Source organism: Cyprinodon tularosa, unplaced genomic scaffold (genome assembly GCF_016077235.1).
Source record: "Cyprinodon tularosa strain WSP-4 unplaced genomic scaffold, ASM1607723v1 ctg443, whole genome shotgun sequence".
In the NCBI taxonomy this organism is placed as follows: Eukaryota; Metazoa; Chordata; class Actinopteri; order Cyprinodontiformes; family Cyprinodontidae; genus Cyprinodon; species Cyprinodon tularosa.
The window spans coordinates 471941-499507 of record NW_024039167.1 but is presented as its reverse complement, the minus strand read 5'-3'; the positions used below and the strand labels follow the sequence as shown (position 1 = coordinate 499507).

The window sequence follows — 27567 nt, the reverse complement described above, 5'->3', positions numbered from 1 at the left end:
TGGGGAATATTGCCTTCTTTCTAACTGCTGAGTAAAATAAAATCTCAGAGCTGCCAATCCTGAGCGCCAAGCAGGGAAATGCATTACAGCATCGCTTGTGAACCAATTGAAGAGCATATGCTCCGGGCCACTTTACAACTGGGGCGACTACCTTGTGCCAAAAATAACTCTTGCTTAAACAGAGCAGAATTGTGCTAAATATGCATCAGTAAATGCCAGGTGTAACGATTGAAATACCAAATCGTGTTTCCTTTAAATAGAAAGGTAAATGGCAAGCTCGCTCTCCACGGGGCAACATGCAGCATGTTAATGTGTGTCTACAGGCACTACTCAAAGGAGTTGGAAAGGCATGCAGAGAGAAACAGGAGCAGGAGGGGGGAGCATGTGGAAAGGGAGAAGAAACGGTGGGGGTAAAGAGTCTCTGTGCTCTGTACGACAAACCACAGCAGGGGTCTTGCTACCGACGGCATGATGCGAGTCCCAAAGCTACCACCAGGAATATTCAGATAGACATTTTCCTCCATCCTTTATCCCCCTTTCCCTCCTTGGCAGGTGGGTTAGAAGCACAAGACACCCCATCTCTCATTTCACAATGTCTTATTTTCTTAATTCAACCAGTCCTACATTGTTCTCTTGCAGCAGTGCATTCAAAGAGGTTGGAGTGAGCAAGAAAAGGAAGGTTATTCGACTGAAGAGGAAAGAAGATGGAGAGCCGAGACCATCGCTCTCTTTCCCGATGTTAATATCTTGTCACACATTATAACTGATTCCAGCAGACGGAGCCTCAAGGTGCAGGAGCAGGGAAACAAAGATCAACCATTTTCATACATGTAGATCCTCCACCATAAAGCTCCCAAACTAACTCAAACATCTGAATGCCATGTAAGAACACAAACTATTTCATATAATACACCTACTGTAAAAACTCAATTCCTCTCCTCATGCATTTGGATTTAGAAAAGCTTGTGAAACAAAGGGAATTGCTTGTCGAATTCTCCTACAGTAGATGCCTTGCCAGGTAAGAACACAAACTATTTCATATAATACACCTACTGTAAAAACTCAGCTCCTCTTCTCATGCATTTGGATTTGGAAAAGCTTTTGGAACAAAGGGAATTGCTTGTCGAATTCTCCTACAGTAGATGCCTTGCCGCGATATTGGAAACCACAGCTGAACAGTCCTGTATTTTAGGTTAGGAATATTCCAAAAAAATGTGTCCTGGATATAGTCCTGCAGATTTCTTGGTAATTCCAATGGAAATATGCTACAAACCCTGATCTGGACTCTGATAAAGTCTTATGTGTCCAGTTTGAGAAGAACATCCCGGGCTCCTATGTGGGTCCTCCTCCCCTCCGTCCTGCGGAGGCGGACTTTGTACCGTAAATCTGATAGAGCCAGAATCCATCGAAACCTCTGGGATGCCAGAGGGCAGCTGTGGTATCCTAGACGATAAGTCTGGAGTTAAAGGAGGAGTTGACCTGGGGATAGCTGGATGAACTAACTGGAGGCTCTGCGGCCTGTGTGTCTGTGAGTCTGCGAAGCACATCGCAGTATGCTGCTGGGACATTGTGAGGGATGAGCAGGGCAATGGCATGGGAGGGTCCGTCCAGATGGAGGCAGCCTTAGATGGTGAATGGTAGGACTGAGGAGGGGATGGACAGTGCATGTATGTGTGATGTGCTGGAGAGTAATGTGTAGGACAGATTATTGCAGGTTGGGGCACCGACGGCGTAAGGGTCTCCATTAGCGTGGCCATTCTCTTCTTGACCTGCCCGAGGTCGGCTACTTCCCTCCGGAGGGTGCTCACCTGCAAACACAAACAGGAGTTATCTCCAAAATCTAAGATCTTGACTGGTAGTGCTTTACCTCAGAGAGTTTTGATATTTTCTCTCAGCATACTTCCTTATAGTTGCAGGCATGCAATATGCAGTTCTTTATCACAATCACCTTAAGGACAAGGTAACATAAATAAAAGAAGACCTTAATGATGAGCAGCAGACAAGTTAGTTTGAAAAAGTTGAATGGTGCTGTGGCGTTATATAAATCTCTTTTCCATTCAATAACAAGAACAAGTAGCTTCTATACAGAATCTAAAAAAACTTAAAACTGTTATTTTTTCAGTGTTACATTTATGTGTTTTGACTTTGTTTAGACTTTTTTCAAGTTGTAGGTCTCATTGCAGTTCATTTCCTTAACATCATAACTTCACTTGGTGCTGATCAAAACTGAAGGAAAATTATGCAGCTACCTCTCAGTAAAAGCAGTAAAAAATCTAGGAAGACTTTACGAAAACCAACATAAAATACAGTTTGACTATCATGATTTGTCAAGATCATGATATAAAGCCAAGATCTCACTATGGATTTCTGATAAATGCTAAGGGACCCTTATGGATTTACAACAGAAATCATTTGTTGCAGCTTTATTTTCTTCATTTCATATTTGAGTACTTAAAACTATTTAAATAGGAATAAGATGTTGAGAAACGGTGACAGGCTGAGGATCTGTCCAGGATGTACCTCACCTTTTGTCTACAGACTGCTGGAGATAGGAACCAGCCCCCCTGATGAATAAATGGAAGACGATGAATGGAAAGATGTTTGAGAAATTCACAATTTCACAAAGAACCCTGTGTTGCTTCTTGAAAACCTCAAATTTATGTATTTTTTATTCTTACTTTAGGTACCAATATGCTGATTCTAAGTCTGTCATGATCTTAGGACTGATGAATGGATTCATTATTCGTTCCATTATTCATTCCATTAGCTCCGCCCAGTTTCTCATCGGCATTCATCTGATTCACCTTCTCCAGCTTCTTTTTAACCACCCCTCTAACCATTCATCAGTGCCAGATTATTCTCGAGCCAGTGGTGAGAGTGTTCTAGCGTTACCTGAGTGTTTCTGATTACCTGATCCTGACCTGTTCTGCCTCTCAACCACTGAGCCTGCCTGTTCACATGTGATCTGTTTGCCTGACCTGTCTTTGGACTTCTGGATTTCCCTCTGGAGCCTCTTTGGAGCATCTCAATCAACCTTGTTCTGTGGGCACTGACAAAACTATGCAACCAGGTTAGTGGCTCACACTTTCATCATTATCCTCCTTGAGATTAACATGGACACTAACCTGTGTTTTCCTCCTGCAGAGGTTCCTGCCTTAGATGTCCTTGCTGTTACTGCAGATCTGTTATTTTTAAATAAACACGTTTGAGATATCTGACTCTCCGTCCTTCAGAACAATGTGTCCCCTGTTCTAACTCTTGAAAAAAAGTTAAAACACAGGCTACACACTGCACCAAAGTAGTTGCGCACCCTACCTTGAGGTTTGAAAGAAGAGAAACTTGACTGAGACGGTTTTGATGGGGAGGACATTAGTTAAAGTGAAAGTTACTTCATGCTGAGTGAAATATAGGAATGAACTACAAAGGGGGTGCTAATTTTCAATTTTCAACAGGTTTTTTATTTTAAGGGAAACTAGAATAAACCAATAAGAGTATTATACTGTAAATATAGATATATTATAGTGGAAGGGCACATAGTTGTCTACTAAGGTTACATCTCCACAGAAAAATAGGAGCCATTAAATTGGTAATTTTGTTTTAGCTAGATTTCAACTTGTCTGAATACTCAGTAGGTCCTAACAAAGCTGCATCCTAATTTTATTTAATTTAACTGTAAAAACAGTTTGGCTTTGATCTCTCATGTGTTCTTGATCATGACTGTCACACAAAAACCGAGATTACAGTGTTAGACCACACTTACTGCAATACCAAGGAACCTTACAAACCCTATAACAAGAAAAACATAAAAAATTTTCTCATTAAAAGTGAAAGCTATGCTTTTCTCCAGTTAAAATCTACATATTTGAGCTAGTGAGTTTTTTCATTATGATTTCAAGGCTTCTGCATTAAGACTGACCGATAGCATGAGATATTGCATGTTAACATGTTCATATATGAGGATCTTTAAGTAAACTCTTCAAATGTAAACACTAGTTTATTTAGCTGGCTGTTAAGTCTATTATTTGCACATTGTTTAAACAAAGGCTTAAGCGCTGGTCTCCTTCTGCAAGATATGTTTTTAGTTTTTGGGTTCTATGCATTAAAAAAACAGAATCCCAGGATCTGTGAACATGTCACCTCTCTAATGTTTCGCAAGTAAATCCGAGCTGCAGTAATCATCCAGTATATGGAAGGTGGCTGGTCATTAGGTGCTCCCTTCACGTGGTATGTCCATCGAGGCCATGGCCATGAAGCCCTGCCAATGCGCCATCTGCTTCTGCCAGTCATGGCGCTCATGACCATCCATCTGGGCAATGACGCTCTTCATTACAACTGGATGCACATCAGCTCTCAGCAGGGCATGCAGCTCCACATGGGAAGTGCTCAACTCGCTGTGTGAATATGTCAAGAGGTGATCAGGCAAAGTGTGCAACTATAATATGATTGCAGCCGACTGAATCAGGCTGGGCACTCCTACTCCCTCTTTGAGTTTTTAAGGACACACATTAAAAACTGGGCATCCAATTCATAATAGATTTGAAAATAAATATGCATGGTGTAACAATTAGTTACCAAATCTGCAGTATGTTTCTACCAATATTTTAGCAGACAGAAACAGTCAGTCCTCTTTTTTTGACAGCATCACTTTTTCTCGTCTCATGTGGTGAGATGCCAGGGTCGAAAGTGTGGCTCAGATAAAAATAGAAAAGCAGAGAGTGGCAGGACAGTCCAATCTGACACGCTGTCAACATGATTCCTGGACTCCAATATTTGAGACAAACCATCAGTGGTCAGACTGAGGGAGAACAAAAAATAGCAGCTGACCAGAACAAACCCACAGCCTTTAACTCATAATGAAAAATGATTATAGAAAAATTGCTTATATCCTAAATTTCTACTTTCTTAGTAGCAGGTATTATGCATACTTAATTCAAGTATTGTTTTAGGAGAACATTTTTGACATAAATGTCCTTTTATTGCCAAAGCAGGACCTGAGTCCAACTAAAGAAGTTGTCATTTCTCTGTCAAACACACCATGCTGAGAGTTACCCTCATTAAGTCATTTTACCCTCTCTAACAATCTCCGTTGTGGCTTTTCAATGTTTCTGTAAAACCTCCTGTTACCAGAGATGGGAGTAAAAATTCCTTGGATTAGATTTATTAGAATTCCATTACAAATTGGTGTCTGTAATATAAGTTTGTTAAATAAAGTCAGTCTTGCACCTATTAAGCTCTAGTTTTCTGCCAAACATCTGTGTTGTATTATATTGGTTTCAATCCAACAAGGCATAAATTGGTTACTAGTGTAAGGTACACCAACATTTTAAATGATAAAAATTTAGAAATGTCTGAAGCTTTTTACTTTTAATTCTACCTTTCAACAGCTAAAACCCTTTAAAAGAGATGCCGAAGCAGCAGAGGGACTGGACTTTTCTTTTATTGTAGAAGCACTAAAAGTAAAGGAGCACCACCTATCACTCTTATTAAGGAAATTATGTTTTAAAGCTGTGCAGCACTGTTGCCATGCAGCAAGAAGGTTCTGGGTTCAGTTCCCAGCCAAGGGTCTTTCTGCATGGAGTTTACATGTTCTCCCTGTGCCTGTGTTGGTCCTCTCTGAGTACACATACTTTCTCCCACCCTGTCCAGGGTGTACCCTGCCTTTCACCCATAGACTGCCAGAGATAGGCACCGCCCCCACCGCGACCCTGGTGAAATAAGTGGGAGGAGATGGATGGATGTTTTTAAACTACAGTTAGCAAACTGTGGCATATAGGTAATATTTTGCAAAAAAGAACTTTAAAACAACTTTTGAATTTCACATCTGTATATACTACATTACATATTTATAATAGTGTCTGTCAATCAAAATTAAATTGTTTATATATGCTAGTTATAACATTATTGTACTTGAAATAATGTTGGTTTATGGTAGTGAGAATCAGCACTGCTTTTCTCTAAAAACTATTGAAATGATTAAAATGTGTATTTTTTGTTATTTAATGTAATCGTGTTTTTTGTCATGTTTTAATGTCTGCCTCTTCGCTAAATCAAGTTGCTGTAGTTTTAAAGACAGGTTTGTACTGTCTTAAAAGATATGGCACTTAATTCAAAATGTATACAAAGGGGCCATCAGGTCTTTAAAAAAAGTTTTTCAATACCTATTTGGTTGAAATTTGTTTGTAAATACTGTGCTATAATTATTTGTGAAACATTTTCTAATCAGACATAAATCATAAGCATTGGAACATAGCATTACAAGTGATTAACATATACACTTTGCACAAGCACTACTGAGTCTGCTTGCTAAACAACATGATTTGACTGACTACTTTTTGCAGTTAAACGCAAAATATTACAAAAAAAAGGTTCACAAACTGAGCCACTACGACTACTGCCGTGCAAGTAAAAAATACGTGGAAAGAATAGTACAAAAAAAAAGCTAAACATAAATTCTGTAAGCTGACTTGGTTGAAACCAAACGGAAGAAGAAACCCACAGTTCAGATTACAAAATTGAGTAAATAGAGAAAATAATCAATACAAATTAGAATACAGTAAGAGCCTAATGACTGGAAGCCTAAATGGGAGCAGGAACTAATTAAGAGATTAAATTCAAAGCAAACTGAACCTGATCTTTTCAAATCTAAACCTGAAGAACCAGGAGAGCAACTTAAAAAAATAGCAGACAAACAGGAATGTGTGGTAAAATGAATAATACTGGAGGGAATTAAAGGGCATTGAAATAATAACCTTACAATGCTAAAAACAGTCCGTAGTGCACATGTATTGCTAATTAAAGTTGATCGGATGCTAGCATCAATAAAGATGTTACCACTAATAGGCTCAACAGGCTATTGTTGAGCACCCACCTCTACACTGAGATCCCCTCATATATACTGTATTATGTATTATAACTATGTATGTGAACTATAAAGGTGCTGCACCCATTGTCTTAGCCGCACATCTAAAGCTTTTTTGTTTTACACTTAAACTCTTCAAATACATCAACTGCTTAGAATAAGACAAAGTTATTGGCGACTAAATAAAATGCAGATATAAAATACTGCCACTTGCAAAGTTAGTATTCTTTGAAGTATTTGTCTTTGGTATGTTTAAGAACATAACATGAATTGAAAAGCTAATGTTTCACATTGTTCTTCAATGGATTGAAATTTGTGTTTCATTTTAGACATGCTTTATAATAAAATAGGAAACAAGATTTGTCTATTAACTATCTAGCTTTAATTCACCATCTTTATACTTGACAGGTGGAGGATAAATAATTTAAACTGTTTTTTATGGACTAGAAATTTTAGAGTTTTGGTTCATTACATCTTCTATTCTAAGTTCACCTGCCTACATTTTTCTCACCATCAACAGAGCCATATGTTTTTTTTAGGTCATCGAACTGGCAGGCTTTCATTTCTGGAAGCCAAACTGTGATTCTTTCCAACTACATCTGTCTAAATCCTCCCCTTAGAACAAGTTTTCCTACTTCTGATTTTTTTTTATAATTCATATTATCAGAAGCTTTCTAATTGCAGCAATAGAAGTGTCATCCTAAAATATACAGGTTCCCAAATCATATCATGCACTGTAACCGCAGGGTCCTGCCTGACGGCAGTTGCAGCTACCATGTAGCTTGCCATCTTGAATGACATGTAAAACACTTCGGGATCCCTTAACTTATAAAGTATAAGCACAGGCCAAACCTGCTGGTCGAGGTGTCGCAGTTGTCCCCTGGTCTCCTCCGCTTTGGCTGCAAATTCTGTTGTGCTGATCTGCAGCATATCTGTTAAATTGAGCAAATATAAAAAAATAAAGAGTGAATTAAAGAGTAAACCAAACAAAATCATATAGAAAGTACAAATGCCCACCCTCGAATTACATAACCAAGGTTAGAATAAAAATATGCAATAGAAGGTAAGGTTTTTGGGTGTGGACATTTATTTGATGATTGTAAAAAAAAAAAATCTAAATAGAATAGATGATGTGCTGTGTCATAGAAAAAACCTGTGTTGGACGTTGAGGCACTGGTTTGTTCACTGACAGGGCAGCCAAGGCTCGTGGAAAAAGAGAACGTCTGGGAGGTTTCTGTTCCCTCACTGTCCTCAGTACCGTCCCCTATCCTATAAAGACATGGAAATGATGGAGTAACATCTAGCCTCTGAGTTGCTTCGGATTACCCCAGAGACACACTGACAATACATCATAAACATGAAATGACAGTTTTACAATAATTAATCACAATTAGATTAGATTAGATGAGCTTTATTGATCTCACAGCGGAGAAATTCACTTCACATACATATCACAATTACTGTGATATGTATGCTTTCTGGATGCTTTAACTGTTACCCAAAGGAGAAGTGTAAGCCCCTGAAGTTAACACATTCTATGGTGATGAGGACCAGTGGCTATATAGGTTCTGTTATCTTAAGGGTCATGGCCTTTTTCATTTTATAGCATTTTATACTTTTGTAATTTTGGTCTTTTCCTTCCTCACATAGTGGTTAAAAAAGGCCACCAGCCCAGTGATGCTACAAACTGTTTTGTACGCAAATGGCTTCCTATGATCTACTGATAAAAAGATAATAGGAGGTAGAGAAAGAAAAGTGATTGACACTAAAACATGATATCCATGAACTCAAAACCAATTAGTTATATATATATATATATATATATATATATATATATATATATATATATATATATATATATATATATATATATATATATATATATATATATATATATATATATATATATATATATATATATATATATATAAAACCTCCAAGCTTTAATATTGACATAAAAGTTTGAAAAAGAAATTTATAATTCAGGCAAGGACTAAAAGGAAGTAAATCTACTCCTTGGTGCATTCGTTGAGTTATAGTTAAACCTCACTGTGTGCTTTATGTATAGATAAAATAAACAAAATTTTGAAGGTGAATATGCTCTGATGGAAAAATCTGTGGCATTCAAACACACCTAGGGCTGAGGTTGGAAGGGTCTAGGGTAGTTGCTGTAACTTCCTGTTGTTTTTTTTTCTGAGACCGACCCGTGCAGTGGGTGATGGTCTTATGGCGGGATGGCCGGAGAGGAGACCTCCCAACGGCGTCCTTTAGGTTCTCGGCTCGATGGTGCTCGGTCAGAAGAGAAACAGACTCAGTGTTGTCAGGTTCCTCCTCGTCTGTACCCCCTTCGGGTCCTTCCTGGGCCTCACTAACTGTGGGTCGACCTTGGACCACACGCCCATTTCTTCTTCCCCCAGTCTGGAACAAAAATAAAAGAATGGTAAGTTTGCAGTTAGGGCTGGGAGATATTCTTCACAGGAAGGAATACAATTACTATGAGGTCAATGTCTGAAACAGGTAAATGGGTTTTCTTATAAAATACCTCAGCAGCTTCACTGCATAAAAAATATAGCTCTATAGTCTTTCTGCAGCTAATGACTGGAACAAATTCACAAATAATTTATAGCTTTCTAATATCCACTTTCCCATGACAAGTATAATAAAAGGACGCTTGCTGTAAAAATTGTGAGTGAAGGAAGATTCCTGCCGAGAGAAACCCAACAGAAATCTTTGGAGAAGGACCTGCCAGACAAATCCTTTTGAATTATTCAAACCTTTAGTTTTAGCTTAGCCAGAGTTTTGCAGAATTGTTAATACCTCTTTAACATTTTTATCTATTATTTTTTTTACAACCACCAACATCAATAAATCTACAGGGAGCTGTGGGATAGAAAAGCATAAAGTAGAGGATCTGTGAAGTTGAAAGATGATGATATATTATAATATTTAAATATTTTTCTAGAAAAAAAAGAGTCAGAAAAACCCCCCCACTTTTATCAGCTTTGCACATCTGGAGTCTGAAAATTTAGCTCAATCCTCCTTGGATAATAGCTTATGTTCAGTCAAAGGGAAACACTCTTAATTGAATATAGCTCTGAACTTTGTGCCATTCTGACTCACAAATATTCCGAGATCTTAGCTTTCGATTGTAGGCTTGGCTGTTTGTCTAGTGATGTTGTCATGCAAGGAATGAAATCTCATCCCCAGTTCACATTTTGAACCATTTTTCTTCAAGGACTCCCCTGTGTTAATTCAAAGGTTGGCATGATTAATGGTGCATTCTATTTGTCTTCGGAAGTTTACAACTTACAAATCGTGAATTTAAACTATAATGCCCCTAAAGGCAGAATTACGAGTCAAAAAGTTTGTGGTACCTGACTTCAAGACTACTTGCATTGTAATTTGCTACTTTGGCTGTTTGATGGCTCTTTGACAATTCTTGTAATGATGGATCATGTATTTTATATGTTATTCTGTGTATATACACAGAATAAGACCCAGAGCGGTGTTTTTGTCATTGGTATGCTGTAAACAGTGGCCAAAGTCCCAATGGAGAATTACTAGGGTCTGCAGACTAAAAACTGGAATGGTTATACCTCAGGGAAAATGTCACTCCAACTTATTAGGTTTGAATTCAGAGAATAATAAAAGGTAGCTGTTGAGGGTAAAATGTTAATGAAATTAGAGGGAAGTCACATCGCTTCGACAGAGATTACTTAAGCAGCAGACACCCACTCTGCGCTTACCTCCCTGTGGCTCTTTGGCATCGATAGAGTGCTTTAAACTACATTCAAGATGGCATCGATAGGGAGGACTTGATTCATTGATTGATTGACTTTATCGATCTCACAGTACTTGATACATCATCCCAAATAGTCAAATGAGTAGGATCACTATACGGGGTTATTGCACAGGGTGTTTACATGGATATTTATATAGATGGGTACCGTAAATTCTCTAATATAGGCCCGGGCCTTTATTTCACTCAAGTGCATCGAGGTCCAGGCCTTTATTGGATAGAGGCCAGAATTAGAGACAGGCCTCTATTGCTATTTGAGCAAAACAGACTACCAGTGGAATGAATAAAAATGAGATTTTGTGTCTTTTTGAACCTATAAAACACTAGGTTCATTTATTGAAAAAGTACAGTTACCATGTCTCGCTTGGTTTGAAGTAAAAAAAAAAAAAAATCCTCCAATTCTGTTTAATTCTCCTCCTCAGTTTTTCTCCTCCTCTTCATCTCTCCCTTTAATCTCCTCATCACTCGCGCTCCTCCTGTTCTGCTGCGTGTCTGTTCTCTTCCTCGCGCAGACGGGCAGCAGTCAGGGCCTGTCGTCCAGCTGCGCAGGGCTGTGGTACTTGTATGTTACTTACTACCACAAGTATAATGTTGAGGTATGCCCAGAAAAAACGTTTATAGCCCCGGCCTGTATTAGAGACCGGCCATTATTTACCTCCTCTGACAGCGAGACCGGCCATTATTAGAGACCCGGCCGCTATTGGAATACAGGCCAATATTAGGGAATTTACGGTATTTATATTCATATATGTATATATAGTAATTGCACTGGGTATCAGATATAGAGACACAGGTTTTTTCACAGGGTATCAAATAGTAACTGCACATTATACATTGCACAAGTTATTGCTGAGACATTGGGGTCAGCTGAGGCAACGTCCATGGCAGCCAAATCTATGCTTGTTAGACCGAGTGGGACTGCACACTGCCTGCTATTCAGAAAGAACTGAACGTATTGTCTTGTTTTTCCAGCATTTTAAGCCTAGTTGAACGCAGTGTTTTGTGAACCCGTCTGCTGAACCAGATGAGAAGACTACCCAGGTCTGTTCAGTCCACGGAACAGCCAGGCCCACTTGCTGTTGTGGTGAGGAGCCACTAGGAGCCACTGAACCATGCCACACTGGTCCTGCCGCTACCTTGAACTGTGAAACCGCCAGTCCTTGATGCATTGGTTTGGCTACTGTTTAGAGCTGTGGTGAGCTGCTATAGCTGCTATAAGCTATCTGACACCTTAAGAGGAAGCCCTGGCCAAGGCTACTCTACTTGTTGGATGAACTGTTCCTGAACCGAACAAGTGGGGCTCTGGGATTGAACCAAAACCCCTGTCCATCCACTCCACTGAGCCAACTAATAAACCCCCTTTCCCCTCTTTTCATCTGATGCTTAATGATACTCTGTTTGGGTGAGCGATAGGTAGAATAGATATTTTTTTACATGCGTTCTTTGTTTTTTGTTTTGAAAGAACAACTGTTGATGGTGAATGCTAATGCTCAATGAGCCTGACTGAACAGTCTAAGCTGTGTGTTACCATCTGCTTGATTTCCTTTTTTAAAATTTGTTTGAATTACAAGTCCATGATTAAGGCCTCTATGGTTGGACTGGCTTGCATCGTTAGCTCCAAGCAACTCATTGCTATGGAAGCAGCCATTTTGTGAGTTCTCTAACCTTTTTGTTTTAGCTGCCCTGCCCCGGAGCTGGATGTCCTGTGCCAGCCGAACTAACCCTTTCTGTCCAACATCACAATGTTTTAATGTATTTCTGAGTCCTTGTTCAGTTTTCAGTGATTGAAAGACTTAATGCGTATGCAGTAGGGTTATTCACATTTATCTGATGGTATTTTTAAAAGAAAACTTGAATGCAATGAGCCTAAAAACTTGAATGTCCCTTAGAGACTCTTGAGCAGTCTCTTAACTCCCCTTTTGTTTGGTTTTATTTACTTGTTCTTATTTTTAGTAGTGCTAAGTGTATGTGTATGTATTAGATACAGTAATACTTTGATATGGATTATTAACTAATATAGGTCCCATTGTGTCTTAACCTGTGATCTTTTGTGGTTATTTTATGCAGTGAACAATTTATCACTCTGGCCAGATCCATCCTCCTTTGGTTAACATTTCAATGTACAGAGACAATTTCTTTGGTTGGTGATTAATAACTCTGCTGATAGCTATAGTAAATTACTAAATTGGTGAAAGCACCTGGATTCTAACAGCCAATCCAGAAGTCCAAGACTAAGAACCCTGGTGAGTAAGCAAATTAGAGTTATAATCATTTCACTTCAAATCATTAATTGGTTTTAGACTCGTTTTCGCTGACCTATTATTTAGCTATAAATTCCAGTTCTAGTTATTTAATATATTCCCAATCCTCTGGTAAAACTGCACAACACAGCATTAGTTCCAAACCAAGCCCCACCCTCCCCTAAACCTTAAGGCCTGTTAACCCCTTCTATTTTCTTTTTGTGGTTACGTAAAAAAAGGTTGATGGGTGATTGATAGAGTAGAATATTCTTTTGGTTCACATGCTCAAGATATTCACATGATTAAATGTATATAAAAAATGCTGGAAAGAAGAAATACTGCAATCTCAAAAAACATAGAGCAGCAAAGAGCAAACATGATGCAAATACATAAATTATGCTAATACACAAAACAAATGCAAAGAGAGAATATGATGCAAGTAGCACAAGATAAGAGCACAAGATAAGAAAAGTGACTTACTAGCTCCACATAATGGGAGTGCTCTAGACTGCTAGGGGAGGACGATTGTTAGCACAAATTCGACCAGACCATAACAGATGCAGCAATGCATGGCTATGAAACCAGAGCTATGAGACCAGAGAACATTTGGAGAGAAGAAACAAAAGTTGGATATTTTTTAAAACACTTAACCTCCCTGACCAACCCTTTTTAGTCTTTACTGACACTCTGGTCCCATATGTGTCTATAGTCGTCTCCTCCTCGTGGTCTGGAGCACTTCCATTTATGCCACACCTGCTTTTTAGTTCCCTTCACTGGCAGCTGGTTTTGCTACCTAAAGCATTTTCCCTTTGCATGTGTTTTGTGTATTTGAGTGTTAGCATGATGCTTTTGCAGTGGGTTTGGTCTTTCCAGTGTTTTCTCTTTGCATCTCTTCATTTTCTTTGGTTACAGCCTTTCTTCTTTTCCTTGAAATTACTTTTGTGTGGTTAGGTTTTTATTTTTGTTTTCACAAGTCTAAATCTTTAATTTGCTAGTTTAATTTCTGCTTCGGCAGGACTTTTTCAACTTGCTTTGACTTTATGCATTGGCACAGTATTTGCAGCACTCAGTCACCATAATGCTTAGAGTTTATGTTCCATTCCTTCTACCTGAGAAAGTAAGCTGTGTACTGATGTGTAGTGATGTTGCATCATCATTTCTAAATTATCTTTTTTTTTTACTCATGATGCAACATTCTTTACAAAATGTTTGACATTTTATATCATTAATTATAAATACAGTAAATATGTAATTACTCTTATGCACAACCAATAATTAAAGAGAGTACTCTCGCTTTTCTTGTTATATAGAAAAAATATACAATTTCCTTTTCATGTAAACTTAACTGGAGTGTGAGGGCTTGTTATTATCTTTTATGTTTTCATGGTTTTATGCTCACTACTCTGCAGGAGGAAACACCATAGTTTGGATACAGTGACTTTCTCCCAGCTTGGATCCTTATACAACTTCTATTTAATATATATTATTACATTGACTGTCATATATTTAGACAGTCAAGATATTAATTCCCTGCACCTGCAGATTGACACTAAAAAGCAACATTTTGACAAAAAATATTTTTGTTTTTTTTTGTATTGTAGATATTGTATTGTATTGTATTGAGATTTAACTGGCTATTATTACAATTTAAAAAAAGTATGTGTGTTAATCTACTCCATCCACTATAGAAAAGTTGAAGTGTTATAATCTTTGCAGGGCATTGTAAATAATGAGCTGGTACCTGAGACTCCTCTCCTGCTGTTGACAGTCAGGTAATAAATGCTCAGTGGATCCAGCAAACAACATGTTGGTTTTGTATCACAGCTTCTCTTTCTGCGGGAGCAATTTCGAAGGGATCTTTGCTCAGTTATTTTCCAAACTGTGTAGAGGAACGTAACAAATAACTGTGCCGCTTACACTGAGGTGCTGCAGGAAATGTATTCCCTACGATATCCTGGTGCTACTATGTAATAGCCGAAAGAGCTAAGTGAACAGCACCACTGAAACAGTCCTGTATCCTCAGGTGCCTCCACCTATCTTCATTTACTGAGTGCTGAGATTTAGGCTGTCCCTCTGCAGATGAGCTGCACCTAAAAGCCCTGCAGCATGTATTGCCAGTGTGTGTATTTGCGTGTACACAGGATTTGTGTTTGTGCAACAGAATATAACACCTGAGAGTAATTACCAAAACACAGCAGCAGAGCAGGGCCAACTATCTCAGCTATTTTTTGGCCTCTTTCTACAAAATCTTAAGACACTGCCCTATATTTTCTCCATTAGGCTCAGCTAATAACCCAAACAATGATCTCTCACACTTGTTGTGCCTAAGCTGAACTTAGAAAACCAATTAGTTCACATGGAAAATTGAACTTTAAAATGAGAATCATAAAAGAAGTACAGACACACACATGCACACCCACCAGTCATTACTATTAGAAACCCACAAGACCAAATATTTTACCCTACCACAAAGTCAATTCTTTACATTTATCATTGGAAATAATTATAGTTCCAACATTTTACTGTGGTTTGCAACATGGGCTTCAAATGGGTAAATTGACTTTTAATCGGAAAAATAGATTGTAATAAATTGCGGTTTCCTTGTGAGAAGGTATATGTGGGCAAAACTACTTTGACAAAGGATATAAAGATCACATAGAAACCGTTTAAAAAAATCTGATTTAGTTTTAACTATTTTATTAGCAGCAGAGACAACATAAACAAATCCTCATGCATCTTGGAAGTGCCTCTGGTACGTTTATTAATCAACTCCCTACTGGTTGGATGTACTCACGTGTATCTCATGTCCTTCTCTCAGATTGTAGGTGAGGTCCCGCTGGATGTCCTGGACAAAATGGTGAGAGTATTCAGGGTAGAGGTCCAACACCTCATAGAGCCCCTTCAGGTTGATACACTGCAGGTCACAGTAGGTCAGGGCTTTCACATCTGCGTTGGTTTTTATGACGCGGTTGTCTAATGACAAGTTCGCTCCAATCAGGTCACCCTTACCTGCTCAGAGAGAGACATGATAAGAGGGTTAGCTATGGGGGCCACTTCAAAATGTTTTCACTCTAATAAAAGGGTTTCAAGATGCAGGCTGTGTAGCACTAATGCAAACATGTATGATACCTATCTTTCATTCTTAAATTTACTTTAAAGGAAATAATTTGGTTGAAAGAAGTTGGCACTGATGATAAGGCATGATGTGGGCCATTTTTTAATGATTCAAATGGGAACCTTATACCACTATGAAGCATGATCTGGTATTTTTGGGACTTCTTCACAAGCATTACAAGTCCATCATTCATGTAAAGAAATATAAATGCTCTCTTGGGACATTTTTGGACCTGTAAGTTACCATAAATTGACATTGTGTATATATATATATATATATATATATATATATATATATATATATATATATATATATATATATATATATATATATATATATATATATATATATATATATAATTTTTTATATATATATTTTTTATGTGGCCTATCCCAGACCCTTACCCTTACCCTAGCTATTACCAGCATATACATAACCCTAAGGAAAACTGAATTCAAAGCTTAGTCCTAAACCTAACCCCTACTCAAAGAAGAGAACCTTACCATAAAGAGACCAGTTGAATATCCCCATATGTACCTATAAGTACCCACAGTGTAGCATATTAATTCCGAACCCTAAAGTTTATTCACTTCATACCTCTAAACCAGGGGTCAACAACATTTTTAAGGCTGAGGGCCACTTCAAAGGCACTGAGTCATAGGAAGGGTTACCAATGAACTGCAAGGGTCAGCCTTCAACTAAACTTCATACATTATAAACATATTTTTATTGTTTCTTTTCATTTCTATTTTTATTTTAGACATTGTCATCTCGAAATACTCTATAAATGATTAGAAAAGAAGAGCACTAGCTAGTTGTTCTATGTTCAGAAGACTCTGAGGACACCCCATGTGGTCCTTGAAGGCCCTTTGGTGCCTGTGGGCACCACTTTGGTGACCCCTGCTCTAAACTGACTTTCTAAGGTTAAAATGGGAGACTGCCGTTTTTTTCTGTAAATAATGGAACCCTTGGCTTTTGTTTAAGTATAATTTCAGATTAAAATATAACAAAAATGCTCTGGTTATGATGTGTTGTGGTAGAGGAGTGGAGCATAATGTAATTTACTGACGTGAAGAATAAAAACAGATCTATCATCCATCCATCCATCCATCCATCCATCCATCCATCCATCCATCCATCCATCCATCCATCCATCCATCCATCCATCCATCCATCCATCCATCCATCCATCAATCCATCCATCCATCCATCCATCCATCCATGCATTTGACAGAACAGATCCTGAAAACAACAGAAAACCAATAGAAAACATTGAGGTTTCCTTATATTGTAAAATGACAGAAGGGGGAAACTGACAAAAAATAGCAGAAAAATATGTTTTGAATATTAAGTATAAAATGATCAGGATAAATAGGATTCCCCTTTTTTGCATAGATTGTCAGTATATCTTTAATTCCATAAACCAGCAAAATTAAACACTACAGCAGTATATGCCTTTCATGTTTTATTAATAATGATTACATTTTGGTTGTTATTTACATGCCAGTTTATGAAGAATTTGAAACCTTTAATTATTTTCTACTTCAACTGGAGCAGATACATATAAAGCCATTATCATTTTAAATTACTTGTTTTTAATGTTTACCAAATATTTTTAAACCATTTTCTATATTTGTAAAGTAAATGAATCCATGATACTTTAATGAAATGGTAAAGTTCGGGTAAAATGGCAGTGACAGCTGTTTCTAATGAAATGGGCTGAAGCCGAGCTCCCCGTCGCTGGTAATGTCCCAGTGAAAGTCATAAATGATTCATTAGGGTCATTGCGAACTATGAGGGCTGTTAAATTACAGCGCAGCTGAAGGAGCGAAAGTCGTGACTGTTCTTGTTTCAGTCCGCTCTGTCTCTCTGCCTGTCTGTCAGATCGTTTATTGTTGTATTACTTCATTCATTCCTCTTTTCCCTTCATCATTTTTATAGCCTCTTCCTTAACTTCACTGATCAATTTTTCAATTTCTTCCTTCTGTTTGATACTCAGTCTTCTTGTTCTTACATCTATTCCACCTTTTTTTCATATAACTTTTTACCTTCTTCCTTCACTTGACATCTTTGTCAGCCATCAACACTTTCCTGGTTTCTTATTTCTAGAATATTTCCTGACCTCTATTCTTTATCTCTTTAAAATCTATGTTTTAATCTTTTCTGACCAACATTTGGCAATTCAGCATTATCCTTCAGTAAATACATTTTAGTGTTGTGTTCCTTCCTTCCTTCCTTCCTTCCTTCCTTCCTTCCTTCCTTCCTTCCTTCCTTCCTTCCTTCCTTCCTTCCTTCCTTCCTTCCTTCCTTCCTTCCTTCCTTCCTTCCTTCCTTCCTTCCTTCCTTCCTTCCTTCTAATCCCTTTTGTCTGACCCATTTTTGAAAGACAATCTGCAACACTTTTTTCCCTTTTCATGAATCTCATCTGCTCTTCACTTTTTTTTTTGCTTATCACCATAATTTCACCTGTCCCTTACTCTGCCTCTTTCTCGGCCTGCAGATCAGCTTTGTCCTTCACTGAAAACACTCAATGTCACTCGTACCTTCTGCACAGTTAACAAACAATGCTCTCTGCCTTTAAACCCTCCCACACATCTCCATTCGCCCAATCAAATGCAAACATGGAGATACAACTGCAACAATTTTGTGGAATGTTAAACAAATCCACGTACAGGATTCAGACAAATATCCTAAAACAAGAAGATTTTTTTTACCTTATGGTATTGAAAAATTCAGGTACTGCAAGTAATGCATGGAAAGTACATAAAGTGACAACAAATACTGTAATAGGTGGGGATGATGGAAGTTTAACATGCTGATTTATATGCAAACTGTTACCACATAGTGTTGTATAGCTCTGGTTGAAATTTCAGAAAGCAAAAAGCTGTAACTGAGAGTTTGTACAATAAGGCAAATTATAGTTGTTTGGGATCAGGTTCTTCTTTTTTCTAGATTTATCATACCACAGACAAAGGCAGCTAAAGAATGGATCAATTGGAAAACGTGGATGTAAGTTCCAAGGTCTTTTTCAGATGAATTCAATGTATTTAGGCTTTTTTGCATGTTTTTTGTTTCATAAGTTAATTTTTTCTTTCTTTCTTAAACCAAATTGTGATAGTTAGTGTTAGAAACATATATTGTGTATTTCATCTTTGGCTGGGTGTTTAATTTTGCTGATAAAAAAGATTTCTTACTTCTTAGGTCCGTTTTTTTCACAATTGTGATTCCACTTTGATTATTTTTTTTTATTAATTAATCATCCCTGTGAAACTGCTAAGGATGTCTTTTTTTCAATTGGGGATGTTTTTCCATACTTTTTGCATTTTGGTTAAACCCCTCATATAAAAAACAAATATTTTATTTCAAGATTGCTAGAAGTGGAGATTCAAAGTGTCTTTTCTTGAGGCTTTTTTTTTTTTTCTTGTTTGATGATACACATTTTTCTCAGTCTAGCCCCAGAAAATATTCTATAAATAACATATAATCCAAAGTATTTTCTTTTCTATGTGGGTGAATAATCCTAATCTGATTAGTAACAATACTCTGGTACAATTTTTATTGTCTTTGGAAATTGGGTTAATTTTATTTCTAAAGGATGAGCAGAAAATATACCGAAATCAAAGCTTATCATAAATCCATGAGCTAGGACCCTCCTTATAATTACTGTGAGAGATTTTTTTCTTCTTACATTTTCATTTTAACCTACCTAGGATGGCTAACACCATTTCGTCTTTCAGCACTTCCATGGACCCTGAGCAGACAAAGAAGATGGCCTGGAGAGCATCGCCCTGTCGGAGGAGGTATTCCCCTGGGGTGCAAAAGGATGTCTTAATGTGCAGTGACAGCGAGCGCAGGCAGCCGCGACTGGCAGAGGCAAACAATGACAGTTCCAGGATCTCCTTGTTAAGATGCATGGTGATGTCAGACCGCAGCTCATCTGGAAAGTCTTTTAGCAGCTGTGGAGATGACGGGTTGCAGAACAGCAAAGTAGGAGAAAATAAGAATCCAAAACAATAGAAAGGAGGAAAGAAAGTGTGACAGCTGCGAAAACACTATTAGACAACTTGGTAATTGAATATTTAACCTTTGCTTTTTAGGATCCCTAACTTTGATTTATAAAGCTCCTTAACACACAATGTTGAGTTACCCTATCCAAGAGCAGCCATAAAATGGCATTACATCTATAAACGATTGTCTCATCAGGGAGAGAAATCTGTAGCTCCCAGCTACATAGATTTCTTCAATGAGTCATCAGAGCCAGACTTACTTTAATCAACAGGCCCATCTATAATTCATCTGTCTGGGATTCATCAGTATCCCTCCTTCCAAGCTCTGGTCAGGATCCTGACAGCTGTCTTGCAGGCCTACACAGCCCCGGAGGGACGAGTTACTGCGAGACAACTGACAGGTATCCCTAAGCTAGTCAAGTAAAGGTGTCATTTAAAGCTTATGTGGAGGAATTTCCTGTAAAAGGCTACACTTGCTAACTTTTGTTTTCATATAAAAATGATACATGACTCATTTGTATTTTTTAATTGTAATGAAAAACTGCTCTGTATAGAGCCAAGCTGGGTTCTAAATAAAACCATTGCCGATGGATAACTATGCATGCTAAAACATCCTCCTTCCTCTATTAAAGTATCGATCATATAACATTTTTAATGCATTTTAATGCAACTTAGATGTGAGAATCAAATGAATGATCTGGTGGAATATTGATCCTAATATGTTATGCAACTTTTATCTAGGAAGAAGTCTGGAGATATTTGGGTAGAGAAGGTTTTGTCTTTAAGTCTTTTTCCAGACTCATTTGTTTTTTGACGAGGGAAGAGATTTTCTATTTACATGTTTATTTAGAAAAGGGGGTGAAATTGTTCCTCTTGCTATTTTAACATAGCAGCAATTGGTTTACCGGTAAACTACAGCATGCCTATTTTTTTCTTCAAAAAACAGTATCTTAATTTTCCCATTAAGGCTAAATGAAATTAAGATTTTGTTTCTTCTAAAACTAGGAGAGAATTTCAGTAAGACTTCAACTTATTTGCAATAAAAATACAGCTGATGAGAATTAGAACATCTGTCCAACTTATTTTTCTACCCTTCTTACCTTTTAGGAGAATAATTGCATACATTTTAAAGAAAAAAGAAAAATAAATAGTTCATGATTTAAATTAAAATGAAACACGTTTTAGAGGATTTTATTTTAGAACATACATGTAAGGTAGTTGGCCCTAAATTATGAGTTTAATCTATTTCCGCATGGCAGTAATCAGTCAAGGGCAGCAGTTCTCCTCGGCTCCACAAATGACAGAAAACGATATACCTGAAATAAACTCAGAAAGAAACTCAGATGGACATAAATATTAAAGGAAGAAACATTAAAGTTATATGTGTATCCATTGGTCATAAAATGTACTTTAAATCTTTTTTTTGAAGAATTGAAAAAAAAACAAGGTTGCTTTTTTCTCTGTTCTTTCAGTGTTTAACCACCTTAAGCACTGATCAAAAAGGTGAGAGTAAGAATAAAAAATATTTTTATGCACTTCTCTCTAGAATAGTCTTGCTCACGCAAATGCCTCCTGTGACAGAAAGCAGTACTACAAAAGTAAACCCTACTTCATCATGAGTGTTGATTATTTCAACCCTTCTCTATTTAATACGTATCACCATATCTGTTTACAAATTAAAAAATAAAATTTTTACAGACTATTTTAGCTGTTTATGTAGATCTTTAAGTATTTTTTTTCTTTGAAGCATTGGGTCTGTCAAATGCACTTTATAAATTAGCCATAGTAAATTCAGTTATTTTTGCTTACCTTTTTGTTTAAAACATTTTATGAGCTGAAAACCTCAGAAAACCTTTTTACCTGATGATAACTTTTGAAAATATAAGCTATAGAGGAGAGATAAATAGATGAGAGTCAAATGAAAAAAATATATACTTTTACTTTTACATTTTAGGTTTCTGAAAACACACAGGAAAAAAAAATACATATCTTAAAATCTGTCGCAACTTTGTCTTCAGAGTGAATTCCTGTAGTTTCTGATAAACTGATAAACGCTTTGCAGCAGACTTTATTTTCTTTTGTTGCATCTCCTGACCTTGAATTATGTTTTGGCAGCTCGTATGATTACAAACCAGTACATGAACTTAGCTACTGCAAAATATTCAGAAAAAGGATCTGTCTTTTTTTAAATAAGTGTTCCACGTTTTATGGTTTTTATAAAAAAAAAAAAAAAAAAAAGAAAAACACAACAAATGTATCAGATTAAGTAAGAGGAATATTTAAATATTTCCTTTATAGGCAGTAAAACAAAAAGAAAAAAAAAACATGAGAAAAACTACAGATTCTGAACCTTTGCTTTGTTGGTGAAAAATCAAATACTTCTGCTAAAATACACAAATAAGTAAAACCATTTGTGCTTTGTACCTCATTGCAGTCAATTCCATTATTGACAGACCAGGTTGTCTGAAAGTATTCAAGCATTCTCTGCTTAAGGCTCTGTGGCAGATGATGGACACGTATGAAATCCTTGAGGTCTTTGGTCCTGGTGTGGTACTGGGACCAGCGAGAGTACATCCTCTGGATAATGGCTGTCACATTGCCAAAGACCAAAGCATGCATCAGTGCTGCGAGTAAGAGGAGAAAGAAAAGAGGATGATGAGAAGCTAGACAGGAAGCAGATAGTGGAGAACATGAATGATTAAAACATCAGCAAAATGTCGTTTAAATAGGAAAAAAATATTTCAATTTTAGCCATTTGAGGGAAATATGGTGAACAACAGATAGAGCTTCTAGCAACAACTTAAAATCTCTAGTTTAATATCTAAAAAAAGCTCTGGTTAACCAAAAAAGCTAAAAAAACAATCTGGACTTTGTTTCCAAGTTTGAAGAAGTTTCGCTTCCCATCCAGGAAGCTTATTCAGTTCAATATGTCAGAAATAGCGTTGAGTTCGAGGCTTTATGGAGTGGACCAAAAACAAAGCCTTGTTTTGGCTTAGAAAACATGCAAATTGAACCGTATGAACGGCTCCTCCCCTTAAAAATGGGCAGTCGTTTGGGTTCTTTGTTAGCCTGCAATATTGATACTTGTCTATGTCTCTGAAAGGGGTAGTTAGGGGCAACAAGGCCAACAATTTCCCCTAACAACCCATCTTCAAACTATGAAACAAAGTCCAGTGGATTGTTTTCTAACTTTTTTTGAATGACTATGACTTGGATGACTGAGAATCTTCACCAGCTATGATTAACACTGTCTGCACAACTATTTGCTCCCTTACAGATTTCTGCCATATCTGCACTTAGTGTTAGGGTTATGTCAGATTTTAATGTCAGATTAGAATAACTTCAGCAAATATAAGAAGCAGTTTTCAAATAATGATTTGATTTAATAGGTGGGATAAAGATAGCCAGCTTGAGAAATGTAAAAGAGAAAATTGTTCTCAAAACCTGTTAAATCACTTTTAAAGAGGTTTGGCAAGTTGCAGTGTGGAGATTTGTTTTTGTTTATTGAGTATAAATATCCATTTTAAGTAAGAAAATTGACTAAGCCATTCCAAAAACCTGGATATTGTTTTTCCTTTGCTGTCCAGAAGTGTACCAGGTATGCTTCAGATCATTTTCCTGCTACTTCAGGATGATTTGAATTATTCATGGTCCTATCAGATATAGTAGGCTGTCTTAGTCCCGCAGCAGCAAAGCAGAGCCGTAGCATTACACTACCCTCACCCACTATGTGTTGTCATTGTTGTTTATTTTTTCTATTTATTATTTTTGAAATTATGTTAGTTCTATTATAGATAAAACAGGAAATGGTTATTTTGGAAAGTCCCCTGTTTGTTTTAAAGTCTGCGTTGTTTTGGTTGGGTTCCATTTGGATGGCATTGCTTTTCTTCTTGATTCTTTCCCATAAATGTCACCTTTCCCTGTTCTGTTTCTTACTGTCGAATTATGCATATCATCCTTAACTGAGGCATCCAAGACCTTGAGTGCTTTAGATGTTGTTCTGGGTTGTTCTGTGACCTCCTTGATGTTCTCTGTGAGTAATTTTGGCCAGAACTTGATGATTCACTTTTTCTACATGTCTTTTTCTCCAATTGTGCATTAAGTTACGTTTAAAGACTTTGAAAAAAAAAAAAAAAAAAACTTTGTAGTTCTTTGCAAATGGACAGATGTATGTTACTTTGTGTTCTCATTGGTTGGTATTTTTCTTTAGAAATGGGGACATGTGTTGCTTTTTTGAGATGAAATAGCCTACTTCATGCTCTTAGATTCTATTTGAATGATTTCTTCTTTCTTCTTACTTGATAAGAGTAAGACCTCGGTGTGGCAAGTGAAATTGTACACAGTGTTTACATGATAGTCAACTCTCAATTTAACAAGTGATACATTTACACACAGGCTAGGTTGGTTGAACTAATTAACATAATAACAAAGTGCATGTTTTAATTCTTGATAAATCTATTCGGGGCATATTTTACTGACATATGTTTTTCAATCTGTAACATATTTCTTTTTGAAGAAGAAGAATCTGTATAGGCCTACATTAAGTTTTCATAGCACTATAAATGCATTGCAGAAAAGATCAGTATGAGTTTATGTGGAACAACTGAACATCAATAGGTGACTTGTAAACTCTCATATTTCATGTATTTAACTTTATTTTTATGATAAAACCAAATGAGAGAAAAGCTAAATATTCCGTTAACGTTTATATGTTACATACAGGATGTCAGCAAAACTGCGACTTTATTTGATTGTATAGATAGAATGCTTCCCTTTCAACACCTACAGGTGATCCATTCTCCTGATTGAGCCAAAAGCTGGACATTATTTTATTACTAGTTATCTTTTGTTTTCTTGTTCCTCTAAAACTGACAAGTGCGGACAATAAACGGTTTTCTGCCATTTTAATTTGTACTTCCAAGATTTATTCACACTAGCTCTTTGTAGTTTGTTTTCATGATCCTAATATGGTCCTGATCAATATATCTTTTATAGTTTTCTGATATTGTAACATTTTTCTTATTACTTTAATTGTTCTTCAGGTAAAATGAAAAGCCCAGTAATGTATTGCTTTTACAGATTTTTTGAATTTATAGTTGTTGTTAAATCCACTTAAATCCAGACCAAAGGATGTTTTGCCCCAATTTCTTTGGTCAAATAAATACAAAACACTAAGCATTGTCTGTTACAACACACTAAAATAAGTTTGTTATTAACAGTATGAAAACAGGCCTAGCATAAAAGACCAGCTGAAAACTAATGCACATCTCCAATTTCTATGTCAGAAGCTTCTTTAAACATTTTTCATAGGGTGAAGTCCAAACCGCAGTAAAAAGCGCTGAAAGTTTAAAGAAAAACCAAGAAACAGTCTGGGGAAAGAATGTCAACCCGAATAGACTTTAAAAGTCTTTGCGGCAAAGTATAAAGGAATTAAGTGTTAAAATTATAGACTAAAACTTTCATAATGACAAATATTATTTTGTAATGCTTCTGTTTCTTTTTGTATCTTGTAGGGATTTTGGTGTCAGATTATATACTTCGCTGACTCTTTGTTTAGTATAATAGATATGTTGGTTTGGACTTTGGTTAATTTTCCACATTCACGCAGCAATTCAAACAAATCCTTTTACCATAGCAATTTTTTTTATTTGGGGTAAAAAAAATGTAAGTTTATATATCCAGTATGGTTGAATCTTAGAAATATATGTATTTCTTATTATCATTTATTTATTTACCCTGATGTTGTGCCTTTGTATTCTTCCTTCCTTTGATTTTGCAGCCCTGTGATTAGAATATTGTAAATTAATTAATTTCTCATTGTTTCCATGTTTGTTTTCTTTTTTTTTTTTTGCTAAAGCTTAAAGCTAAAATCTTCAAATCCTAAAAGTACTTTACTGTAATACTACTGTACTACCATAGAAGATTGGCTCTCCTGAAGTCTGACAACTTCCGACCCTAAGCAATTAACAATAATTCTGACCAATGTCATATAACACAATTCTGAACAGTAATCTATGAGTATATTATATGAAACTTTTTGAATGCCCCAGCTGAGGCCATTCAAAAATGGGTATTAAACATGCCAAAGGCTAATATGAACTGACAGCATAAAACTCCCTTCTCAGAGGACCATTTTAAATAACTAATAAGTCAGATACTAAAAAGCAACAAGCATAAAACATTGAAATTGTGAAAATGACAAAATAAACCTGAGTTTTCTGTTCTTTTATCTTAAATTGATCACTTTGTGCATTTCCTCCTTCCCTGCAACCTCTCTGGGATGCTTATCATTTTTAACCTTCCAGTTTGTTTTCCCCTGAGTGCTTCCAGTTCTTCCTGTTCCTCTTAACCGTTTTCCTGAAGTCAATTAGTCCAATGTGGTTCAGATCCAAGTAACCACTCCTGCCTCCATTGCTATTGCTGTACCAGTTAGTCTCTTAGTTGCACTTAGTTTTTTACTTTTTTAACCCTTGAGGTTGGTTTTCTTTAACATCACCCTTCCTGTCCTTTGGGTCCTACTTCACTACTACTGCTGACATAAAAATCACCATTTTAAAATCCTTGCTAAAAAAGAAGACAGGTTGTTTTGTCTAGCTTGTCTAGTAGGACTTTGTCCTGGAATATTGTTTAGAACAACTTATATAGTGTTTTTTAATACATATTTTCTTGATTCCATGATGTATTGAGATGGTGTTATTCATTAGGTTCTTTGTTTTTCATATTATTAAAATGCCACCTGATAGAGTAACTCTCAGTTTTGTTTTTCCTACAATAAATTTGAACCGGTGATTCAGATTAGTTTTCATTCCACAGCGCCCCATCAAAAATGACATGCATGTGAGCAAACGTGGACGTGATGTGTGTCTGTGGCTTCTCCTGCTACTGTCCTCAGGCAGCTGGGGACATTTAGCATTTAGCAGAAAGAGAGAGAAGGGAGCATCCACCGGGAAAACTTTGCACAAGTGACTTCTGCTCAATGCCAGAAACCAAATATACTCAGTCTGGTTTAAACCAGTTCAGGCCATCCTGCAAAGTTTTACACTGAATTGTACTCTAATGGAACAGAAAAACTGCCGGAAAAAAGAGAGAAAAAAATCCAATAATGTGCTATTGAAATTTTAACTAGGACAAGATGAATTAGTCTTATTAGCTTGGTTTCATCCATTACTCTTCACGATGAAGTCTCATTCTGGAATTACATGTTGAAGACATAATGAAGGAGTCATTTCCACAAGACATGGATTTTTACATATAATGTGTCACAAAAGTTTCCCCACGACCTTGAACTTTTTTTATATTTTGTTACATAGAAATTTATTTTAGTTATTTCTTTTTATTGGAATTTTATGTGACCAAAACCTAGAAATCGGCACTTTGAATCAGCATCAGTTAGATGTGTGTACATATACAATGAATTTGACTTTGGATCATAAATTTTTCACGGTACAGTATGCCTATACAATACAATAACACACTAATACAGCAATGAATAAATTAGCACCAGGCCTTTATAATGATGGGTTCAGTGTTTGGTTCCTAGGATATAG

The 27567-nt window shown here is 36.7% G+C and overlaps 1 protein-coding gene across 1 annotated transcript in view; it reads right to left on the bottom strand.

The window, feature by feature from the left end:
* Positions 1 to 823: 823 nt before the first annotated feature.
* Positions 824 to 27567, bottom strand: part of kcnh8 (potassium voltage-gated channel, subfamily H (eag-related), member 8) — an 80954-nt gene continuing 54210 nt past the window's right edge. The window contains 8 exon segments of the mRNA XM_038300235.1: positions 824 to 1808; positions 7712 to 7791; positions 8013 to 8128; positions 8994 to 9277; positions 14640 to 14670; positions 15685 to 15907; positions 19720 to 19969; positions 22445 to 22644. Coding sequence (XP_038156163.1) covers positions 1266 to 1808; positions 7712 to 7791; positions 8013 to 8128; positions 8994 to 9277; positions 14640 to 14670; positions 15685 to 15907; positions 19720 to 19969; positions 22445 to 22644 — 1727 coding nt within the window. The 3' untranslated portion in view covers positions 824 to 1265.